The following is an 11,196-nucleotide window of genomic DNA, read 5'->3' as shown; positions in this document are numbered from 1 at the left end:
ATCATTAAAGCATTATCTGAACCACTCTTATTTTATCAAAATTCAAAGGAAAATTCAAGAAAATAGTAAGATTTTGTTTTCAGGATTTCGATCTCTCATGAACCTTTATATCCAAACAGTTGACATTGACACAGATGATGTATTTCTGTTGCCGCTCTCAGTGTGGCGAATCCAACTAGCACCTGAACGGTATCTGTTTGTAGGTATGTATGGATGTTTGTTCGCCTTTCACGCAAAAACAACTGATCGGATTTAGACGAAACTTTGTACACAGATAGTTTTTAAGCAGGATGAACTTAAATAGTTATTTTTGCCGATTTTATATTCCCTTAGGATCATTTTCGATTTGTGACGTCTGGGCTCGCGGGCAAAGCCTAGTGTTCCATTAACATTTTAATATTCACGCCTAGATCCAAAAACCCTGATACGAAATTTGGACATCCCGCAACGTCTGTCTATGCCATGTCCCCCTTTCAAAGGCAAGTCAGCATAAGTGTTAACAGCTACTTAAAATGGAGTAGCCATTGAGTAATGTACATAAGTATGATACATGTGACTCGTTAGAGGACGCGGTTCGGTAATGGCGGCTAATGTACTGGCTAATGGATAGAGGGCGTGTGCTCCGTCCATCATCAGCCATCACGCATCATTGTGTACTCGCCTTATTACTGGAACGAGGATTAGATTTACGTTATTTGTTTTGTCAACTGATTGCCTTCAGTACTTGTGTTGTTAGATCTTTAAGGGCTATTGTTATTGAAGCATGGCGATGCGTTACACTCGTGTATATATGTGTGTTAAGAAAGGACTCCAAAGACGTGATAGGGAGAGGACACATATAGGAGATAGGGAGAAGGAGATGAGGGAAAAGAGGATTTAACCTAGAAGACAGATATTAACGAATAATAAGGCAGTTGATGAATTGCTAAACATTGTTGTGGACTGACTAAATGCAGGTGACGTTGCACAGTGGTTTCGTAAGAGCCTGACGCTACTTGCTTCCAACAAAACCCTCTTTATTATGCCAAGCTGCGGCTTTAGATTGTTCATGGCTGTTCCCCAATAGAGTATCAGGTAAAATGCTCTTTTCAATCTTTCTCTCTCAATCCCTCTCTCCTCTTGAAATTATTTCGAGAAAGAAAACATCACTGAACCATAAACCAGGCTAGGAAACCTAGTATCAGATTTTCTCTTTCTATATTTATACCTACGATAAAAGTTTGATTTAGTAAATAGCTATGCGTCCAGACAGCACATCAGCGTGCGCGTTGTGCCGTGCGCGCGGCGACCACAAACCTGAGGTGTTCGGCTGTGTGTGGTCACCGCCGTCACAACTAACTACTGCCCAGGCATAAGCTACCAGAGTATATACTACCAGGTTTTAATAAGATAACTTGGTAATATGTAAATGTGTACGTAGATTAAAGACAAAGATAAAGATATTTATTAATTATGATTAATCTTGAAAGAAATGAAACTTCTTCTCAGTAGAAATTAAAACTACGAAAAATGCATTCACACGGGATAAACGATTGCAGCATAAAAAAGCAAAGCACAATACGCGCGATGTTTCGCGGGTTCCATCCCTGTGGGATGGATGTGTGAGGTACGAGATATCAATTTTGTTTTTGTCGACTCCCAAACTTGATTTTTTTCCCCTATCACCCACGTAGGGTGTTAACCTAGACTCAGGACATACATGCGTCCTGAGTCTAGGTGTATATTTTCATGTTGCTTGATTGTTTGTGAAACACCCTACGTGGGTGATAGGGGAAAAAAATCAAGTTTGGGAGTCGACAAAAACAAAATTGATATCTCGTACCTCACACATACTTTACTATGTAATTTTATGAAAATACTGCTCTATGGTGAAGGTCTTCCATATAAGAAACAGAGAAAATTGAGGTTAGGTTCGATGTGACATTATCATGATAGTTGATAATAAAATGTAATGTCTTGGTTGGTCTCATAGAATAGCAATTTGCGCTCATTATGCCCATTAATTGACCTCTATATCATAGCACTGAGACTAATGACAGGCTACAACCTGGCTCTAAGTGCTAGGTATCGCTGTGCTGGTTTAGAATCTAGGTATTGTAATCTAGGCATGAAACAACAATTCATGGCAACTACATTCGATAAACACAGCTTTGGACTTGAAATCCGATAAGTATCTTAAATGCTTTGATTTTGGATGTTATTGTTCTGTTTTAGCTGAATAAAACCCTCTTACACGTCGCATTTTATAACTGAAGTAAATAATCCATTAATTATTTACTACCTTCTATAAAAGTCACCAGAGTACTTCTCCATTTCCTCAAGCCAGAGTCTGTAGAAAACTAGGGAATCATGATGATAATGTGTTTGTCCGAAAGACTTCGGTCATGGCGACCACTTCGACTCCTGGTCGATACTTGGTCGGTCAAACTATGTACTTACTTAGATACTCCGTTGGCTCAGCGACCCGAATTGTGTCTTGGCCTCTGATACGAGAGAGCGCCACTTTACCCGATCCTTGGCCACTTCTGTTGTAATAATTAATGTTTAAAAATAAGTTAAAGCAATATTTAGTTACTAAAGCATACTATAATATAGGAGAATTTCTATCTGACAAAGACATTAAACTAGTCGCTAAGTAGTCTAAGTAGGTACCTATTTAATTGTATACTGTTAAGCATTATTTAAATTTATTTATATTATGTTTAGAGTTTCATCTAGTTTTAGTTAATGATACTTATTTGTATAATTTAATTGCTTAGTTTTGATGTATAATTTAATGTGTATAATTTAGATTGTAATAACAACAATTTGTAAATGTTTGCACGCCGAATGGCAAAATATGGCAGAACTTGTTTATTTTATAACACCATTTACTTTGTACCCATATTTGCAAAATAAATATATCTTTATCTTTATCTTTATCTTCTCGCCAGTCATTGACGAAACCTATGTAGTATAATGTAATTTCTCTTCTTTAGACTGTCGACATACCCAGCGACAGGCGACCGCTCGACGCTGCTGCGCTCGCACGCGGCCAAGTCGGCGGAGTGCAGCGGGCAGGGCTCGCCGCGCCCGCGCCGTGCGCCTCGCGAGTCGCGACGGGTGTCACTTGCGCAGGCGCCGGGCTACGTGCAGCTCAACCAGTACCGGCTGCTCGAGCCCATCGGACAGGTTTGTAGGAATTTTATAAGTCAGATGATTTTAAGCTAGATGTCGGGGTCAATTCGACTGCACGGTTACCCAAGTAGTAAAAGTCATACCAGATCCCCTCTGCGATGTGTCGCGGTTTCGAATAATGATTTAGCTTCTCAGCGTAAAAAAAACGTAAAAAAAGTTGCAGTTCAGTATTGACTTCTCTTAGGTCTAATATTCAAAAATTTTCAGATGTAATAGCTTTATGGATAGCTGTGCTCTGTGATTTCATATTTTTACTGTTTTACTCTTAATTTTGAAGAATCCTTTATAGGTCTTCCAAAGTCGATCCGGCCTACATGCCAGCTCGTTAACGTGACTTGTATAAAGTTCATTAAACTCGATTGTCACAGAGCACAATGTTCTGTAACTCCGGTAATAAGCTCCGCAAACTTGCGCCGTACTCGATGTACTCACGTCATGTTACTTGTTCCAGGGCTCTTACGGTATTGTCAAGCTAGCCTACAACGAAGAGGACGATACGCATTATGTAAGTTTATGTTTTAATTGTATGTCGATGAGCCAACAATAATTTATCTGCCTGCTCATAATCGTTACAGCCTGTCATTTTCACTTCAAGACCTCCTAGTGCCACTTAAATACATTATTTTTGCTCTGCTTTAGAAGTTTCATTAGATTAGTTATCACCTTGTCTGCACTTAGTAAAAATCTTCTTTTATTCTTGCAATTTTTGTTTAGAACCGGAATTCCTATGTGGTAAATGATTTTCTACAAATCGTCCCTTCGATAGTGCATTTTCTTCCAAAATGCATCCCTCTAGCAATAAGACAGCCTATTGTGGCATCTTGCAACTAGTTTTCTTTATCAAATCCTGTAATTAAGTGGAGTGCAAAAGAATATTCTATTTCCTCTTAACATTTTTAATTACTACGATCCACTTAATTAACAAAGTATTCTTAAATGACTTGATCATGATTTCTGAGCAGGCAATGAAGATCCTGTCCAAACGCAAGCTGATGCGGCGCGCGGGGCTGTTCGGTCGCGCGCCGCCGCGCCGCCCCGGCCCCGGCCCGCCGCCCGACCCGCTGCAGAGGGTCTACCGAGAGATCGCCGTGCTCAAGAAACTAGACCATCCCAATGTTGTCAAACTGGTCGAAGTGAGGATAGGATCTGGATGAGAGCTGTTTATTTGCTAGAAGCTTTATAGAATCTATGGAAGAGACGGGCCATGGATTGGCTCTTTTTTTGTTTGATGTTCATATTTTGCAACGTTGCAGAATATTTCTTCAGTTTCAAGAAGGCTCTCTATTCTATTCTTCTATCAAGATGCGACGATAAAAGAGTTAAAGAGTCATTTCTCAGGCATAAAAGAAAATAAATTCGCTGTTTGCGTTGCTATTTAAGATAGATAAGAATGTGTTGTATTATTAACATGCAAACTAAATATAATTTCTAAATGGGAAAGCGTGGTATTTCTTTATAATTTTCTTAGTAAGTAACTAAAAACATTCGTTCTTAAATAAGTACATATCCAGATATTTGTTAATAAACAAATGAGACCTTTCTGTGTTAGCCTTTCTATTAAGGGAGGCAAACAGTGCTAATTACTTTTTATCCTATTCCCTTCTCTGTATTTTCGTGTTACCTTTCTTATAAAAATATTTACAAAAGTACGAATATGTTCGCTGCCTGAGGTAAAACCGGGATTAGGCCTTATTGACTTTCCTAACTAGTCCTACTTTTATCACTCCCTCCTTACTTAAATGTTATCCATTAATGTACAGGTGCTGGATGATCCAGCAGAAGACCACTTGTACCTGGTGTTCCAGCTCCTGGAGGGGGGGCCTGTCATCGACATCCCTACTGAGAACCCCCTCTCTGAACACCTCTCCAGGAAGTACTTTAGGGACGCGCTGCTGGGAGTCGAATATTGTGAGTACTTTAGTACTTGAAATGATAAACTCTGTTTAGACTTAGTCACAGTTATCTTATTGTTATAGTTATTTTGGTTATCTGCACTTCTGCTGATAGGTAGCTGTGGATTTGGATGGATTTTGTAAAATAATACATTATACACTACGCCAAACCTATTGCGCCTAACGTGTTGCTATCTCTGCTTAGGACAAGCGTTTACATGATCCTTGAACGCTTATCCTGAGTATAGATGACTTGGATTTTTGTAAAACGCAGCGGTACAGGAATGAATCCTCTTCGTGCAAGATTAAAAAGAATTATCCCTCTAACCAAAGGAAAGATCTAAAAAATGAACTGGTTTAGAACAGCACATCACCTATCAATTTGTTTATCAAAACAAAAATTACAATAAAGCACCTAACAGTTACTCCAAATGATGTGATAATTGCGTTCCCCCATACTAAGTGTACCACACTTACCAACCCCAGTCCACCTGACAGTCTTACACGAGTGATTAGTCAACAATGGCGGCTCGTCTAATTAAGCTGCGGTTTGTCTCCGGTGTGCTCGAGTCCAGCACAAAAGGGTAACGTGTTTATTTGGTCCGAGATCCTTGCAACTACTGGAAAAGGAACTTTGAAAGTTCTGTAGTAAGATAAATTTTAACTTGTTAAGGTCACTTCCCAAATTCTTTTATTTATTTATTTCTTTGTAATTCGCCGTTAAATGGTAATAATAGGATTTAGTTTTCCTGTGCCCTCTTTGAAACGTTGTCTCTTATTTTGGAGAATAGAGTGACTTAAAATGCCGTTTTTTGAAAAAAAGAAAGGTAAACCATCTATTCGCCGCTAACATTCATATCATCTGCTTAACTGCACGAAGGTGCAGGTTCGATTCCCAACGCAGGCCTATCTGACTTTGCAAAGTTACATGTACTTTTTTAGTTATTCTTAGACAGCACTGACAACTGTTGAAGGGGAAACTCTGAGGAAACTTGGATTCCCAATATTATAATCTGAAATCGCCAACCCGCAGTGAGCGCGGGAAAAAATACCCATTTTCAGAAGTCATATCTTTTGATTAGTCTTACCCAGTCCAACCACTTACACAGAATTTCTAAATAGAACCTTTTCGAAAAACATATCCGAAGCAAACAAACTACTTAAGAATTTATGGTTAAAATATCACCGATTCTCGAACAGACTCGTTTCTCATCTCCTACATATTCAGTGAGTACATAGAATCGTTCGGTTAAAGGGCATTTCTATGGAAAACATGCGAGACCAGCTCTCTCCCAGAGGTCGTGGTATAACATGCATATATATCGCCACTTGATCCGATAAATATTTATGTTCCAACTGGAATAACAATTGATTCTCACAGAAAAAGTGCTTACCTTGAGAAATATTCTAAAGTGAACATGATCTCAGCTGTTTTTGAAATTATTCTAGTGTTTGTACAAGATGTGGGAATAAGGTATATTTACGAAGTTATTACCATACTTTATTTTTTAACTTGGGTTTATAATAATACCATGATTATCTCTCCGACGAAAATCCGCATATTTGTAATACGTTTTACTCCCTTTTGCGTAAAAATATTATAGTAACACTCCTGAAAATCCCAAACAACAATTACCCCGCATCAACCCGAATCCTGAAAACTATTTTACCTTTTATCTAAAGCTAATTAATTGATGGAAAATGGGATGTTGATTTTGGCAACTTACCTTCGACTTATCCAACAGTACACTACCAGCGGATAGCCCACCGTGACATAAAGCCGGCGAACCTCCTGCTGGGCGAGGACCGCGTGCAGGTGGCAGACCTGGGCGCGTGCGGGGAGCTGGCGGCGGCGGGGCGCGTGTCGGGGACCGTGGGGACCCCCGCCTTCAGAGCCCCGGAGGCCGCCGCGCCCGCTGACAAGTATAGTGGAGAGGTACGTGTCATAATGAAGGAACAGTGGTTGCTGTTGTTGATGACGGTAGTTAATGAAAGTTGTCAGAGAGTTTATTAAGACAGGTTTACTTATGCAAAATCAGTTTTTATAATTCGGTTGATTACAATACAATATGTAAAACAATAAGTCAGACTATTTACGAGAATAATTATTTGTATTATTTTATTTGGTACAGACGTTTTACCGCATCCCGCAATTGAAGATCATTAAAAATTACAAATTAACCTGAATTCAATTCCCTAGGCAGCAGACATATGGTCCCTTGGTGTGACGCTGTATGCGATGGTGACGGGCAAGGTCCCGTGGGCGGGCAGCTCGGCGGTGGAGCTGCAGAAGAAGGTGCTCTCGGAGCCGCTGACCTTCCCCGGCAGGGTGCAGCCCTCCAAGCAGCTGCGGCACCTGCTCGCCAGGATGCTGGACAAAGACCCTGCCACCAGGGCCACCATGCAGGAAGTCAAGGTAGGAAAAGCTGCAGTAGATGTACTTATTGTGGCCTTTAAAAGTGTAACTGTTGGATTTATAGAAGCGTGACAGTTCTCTTCGTGGCGTATAGTGGTATGTCTGTTCCGTAGCGCTGCAATCACACTTTTATAAATTGCAGTAGGCCCTCTCCTCCGAGGCCACCGACAGCATTCAAGTACTTTTTTGATGATTGTAAAAGAAGGGCTTACGCCTTTTACGAAGAGTTACAAAGTGTCCACTTAAATCAATTGAAAATTGTAGAAAAGTAATACTTTGTAATAATTTGTAGTTTACTTGAAATGTTTTGATAGATCATCCCACTTCAATATTGCGGTATGATTAAGATCTTTATGCTGTTGCGTACGCAATATTTTAAGATTTTTTTACAATTACTGAATGATACATTATTGATTCCTTCCTCCCAATATGAGTTTATTTTAAGAAACAATTTTACGATAAAGGTATAATCATTATTCTTTGAATAAATGTTATTGTAAGAAGGATTGATTATAAAGGTCACAGTTCCATTCCGGTGCTCGACACTAATCAAATTGTCTCGTCTAATAGAATCGGTTAAGCATTCGATTGTCAAGATCATTGCGATTAGAATTTTGGCAGAGTTTTAAACTAAATGAACACATTTGTTAGTAACATTAAGATGTCCTTTTGCCCGCAAGTATAACTAGATTAAAGTTCCAGAATTCGGAAAAAGAAAAAAAATAAAATAAGCAAATCATCAGCGTAATGGGGTTTTCTTGTCCATAAGTCATGCTGCTTAATTAGAGAGAGCTTCCGATGCCGATGACACGCAGTGACGAAGGCCAATAGTCAATACTGTCTGACGGGATCTGTTCGCACAGGATCACGAATGGATAACGGATGGCGGGAAGGATCCACTACCATCAGAGCAGGAGAACTGCCGGCTGGTGGAGGTGACGGACGAGGACATGGCGCAGGTCGTCACCTCCATCCCCAACCTCTCCACACTCATCCTCATCAAGACCATGCTGAAGAAGCACAGCTTCCAGGTGAGATGGATGGACTCTTATAATTATTGCTTTAAAAGACGTAAGTGACGTATTATTTTTTAAAGAATATAGGGTTATATTTTGTATAATTGCCACATACGTAATATTTTGAAAAAATCGTCGTGAAACTGAGGTGATAGCGAAAGTTCTGACATACTTACATTGTAATGACGGGGACTTTTCAGCCATTTCTATAATATGTAAGATTTAAAGATCGATTCTTTTAAAACTGTAATTTCAAAATTCAAACAAATAAGCATTTGAATTAAATACCTTTTTTCGAATTGACATACCTGTACCTATCTTAATTACGAAATTGAATCTGTTCTTTTCACTCTTAGAACCCGTTCCTCCGAAGTCGAGAAGGCAGCACGTCTCGCCGGGAGTCCACGTCAGCGCGCGGCGAGGCCTCGGAGAAGGCCACGGCGGCCACGAAGCGCGGCGGCCTGGCGCGCGCCGGCCGCTCGCTGTCCGCGCCAGGGAACTATCTCACTGAGAGGTAAGGACCAGGGGACCAGGAAACAAAGATAGAGACGTAGTGACAGCAGGAGAATTGGTTTCTTCATGAATCTTTTGGACGGAGTGACATTTTAAAAATCTTAAAATAAAGTAACCTACTGCTACCTCTTGACTTATATATTTTATAGCTATGATTTGACTTTCGATTTTTGATGATTTGATTTTGTCTCATTTTTGCCGGTACTTATTCAAATTCGAATAGTGATAGAAGACTGATTATTTTACCAAATTGTTAAACTGCAAGTCTTATAAAGTAATTCTCCAGCAGGCAAGCATCATTCGACATTGGACTGGAAGCAGTCCAAGAGTCCCGCGACCAGAGTCAAGATATTCCCTCTAAGGAGAAGAGTCCGCAAGAGACTGAGGATGTCACCAAGCGGTGATACTCCCCCCGCGCGGCGCCCCCACCCGCCGCCGCCGACCAATGGCTGCTCCGCATTCAAATCGTGTTTGAATACAACTAGCCAATTGGGTAACGGCTGTAATGTTGACACTTCTATCAAAGTGTTACCAGCATTCAAATTATTACACAGTAAAAACTGTGAAAATTTGCATTATATTGATATTTTTTTAAATAATTTTAAATTGCATGCGAATGGCAAGATGCGATTATTAAGCTGCTATTAATGAGATTCGTGACAGACGTGAAGAGAAATAAAGAATTTTCACTTAAAATTACTTATTCGATCATCAGCTAGTCCTATTCACTTAATATTGTAAATATTTTAAAATAAAATTTGTCCTCTTTGACTTAAAAAGCACTTAAATATTTTTATTAAAAAATAATTAGGTATATTTAAAGAGGCTGGTTCGTGGGGTAAATTTTAATAAAAGGTCAAATATTTTGGTGTAAACTAAAAATAGCACTGGATTATTTTGTGATGAAATAGCTAGACGGCGAGGAATATTAGGTGCATTTATGAACATAATATAAAGTTGAATGGAATAGTTTACGTTACAAAGTGTGTGCCGCCCCCGGCCCCGCGAGCCAGCCTCGCTCTGAGCAAACTTTTACAATGCCCGTTTATACTGTAAATATTTTAGCATATTTTTAATATTAATTCATAAAAAATTGCTCAATGCTTGTTTGATATCATTGTACATAATATTATAGCTTTTAAGTCGAGCTGAGTTTCATGAAAATACAAATTATTATAGAGATACGTCCGCTTAGTAATAAGTTATTTCAAATTCTGTTACTTTTAATATATTTTTATCCGTAGATTTCTGTAATATATCTCACCGTTTTCATTAATAACAATATTTTAATTAAATATGATATCAAATATAACTTTTATTTTTTGAGTACTGGGGTCAATTTAATTTGTATTTTTATGAAATTAAATTTTAAACCATTGTAACTCCAAGGTCACTGGGCAATTTTGATGTTTAAAACACAATACTATTTTAAAACCACATCGAATCTTGAATACAAATTAAATTTAAATATTTATGTAGTTTCTATGTACAAATACTAGTTGTAGCATCATCAAAAAGCTTTGTACAGAACAAAGCATTATTTAATTTAACCAGTGTGTCAGTAACCAAAATATATTCGTTCACACTATTAAAGTAACATTGAAAAATGTGTTTTTTACAAAAAATAATCTATCACAAAACAACATTTGGCGTTATGGAACAAACTCAGTCGCGGTACCGCCAAATAGATTTTTAAATTTAACTAAAAACACAACCAGCATCTGTCATTTTTATACATACTTATGAAGTATGTTCAAATAAAGCAGACTACTATTATTTCGATCAATTTGCCCAGTACCTGAGACATTTTGCGCCCTGATTACAGGTTTTATGCGTATGTAAATAGCGTGCAGCTACGTTAAGAGATTGACCAATTTTCACTGTCAAATTAATTTCAATTATAATGGCCATCTATTGAGTCGTAAGAGCGTTTATATTCTGTGCCCTGTGTTGACAGCTTTGACACATGTCAGCGGAAATTTGGCGCGAAATACGGACAAAATGGCGGAAATTATTGCCAAATTCTGGTAAAGCAACAATATTGTGAGAAATGGAATGTTTTGTTAGAAATATTACTACGGCACCAGCTGTAGAAAGTTTTACAGACCTTTTGTAAATGTTAAACATTTTTTATGGCGGCGAGAATGACCAAACAATCTGTTACTGAACAATTACTGCTGAC

The 11,196-nt window shown here is 38.7% G+C and overlaps 1 protein-coding gene across 1 annotated transcript; it reads left to right on the top strand.

Annotated features, from left to right (window-relative positions):
- The first annotated feature begins 2,032 nt into the window (after nucleotides 1–2,032).
- Nucleotides 2,033–9,814, top strand: LOC113500581 (calcium/calmodulin-dependent protein kinase kinase 2). Its single transcript, XM_026881435.1, has 10 exons — nucleotides 2,033–2,064; nucleotides 2,979–3,171; nucleotides 3,629–3,682; nucleotides 4,140–4,310; nucleotides 4,938–5,085; nucleotides 6,815–7,005; nucleotides 7,270–7,485; nucleotides 8,349–8,516; nucleotides 8,858–9,015; nucleotides 9,304–9,814. The coding sequence occupies exons 1-10, from the start codon at nucleotides 2,033–2,035 to the stop codon at nucleotides 9,416–9,418; spliced, it is 1,446 nt and encodes a 481-aa protein (XP_026737236.1). The 3' UTR covers nucleotides 9,419–9,814.
- Nucleotides 9,815–11,196: the final 1,382 nt, after the last annotated feature.

The sequence above is a fragment of the Trichoplusia ni genome, chromosome 1 (assembly GCF_003590095.1).
Source record: "Trichoplusia ni isolate ovarian cell line Hi5 chromosome 1, tn1, whole genome shotgun sequence".
NCBI lineage: Eukaryota > Metazoa > Arthropoda > Insecta > Lepidoptera > Noctuidae > Trichoplusia > Trichoplusia ni.
This window is presented reverse-complemented; position numbering and strand designations above follow the sequence as displayed.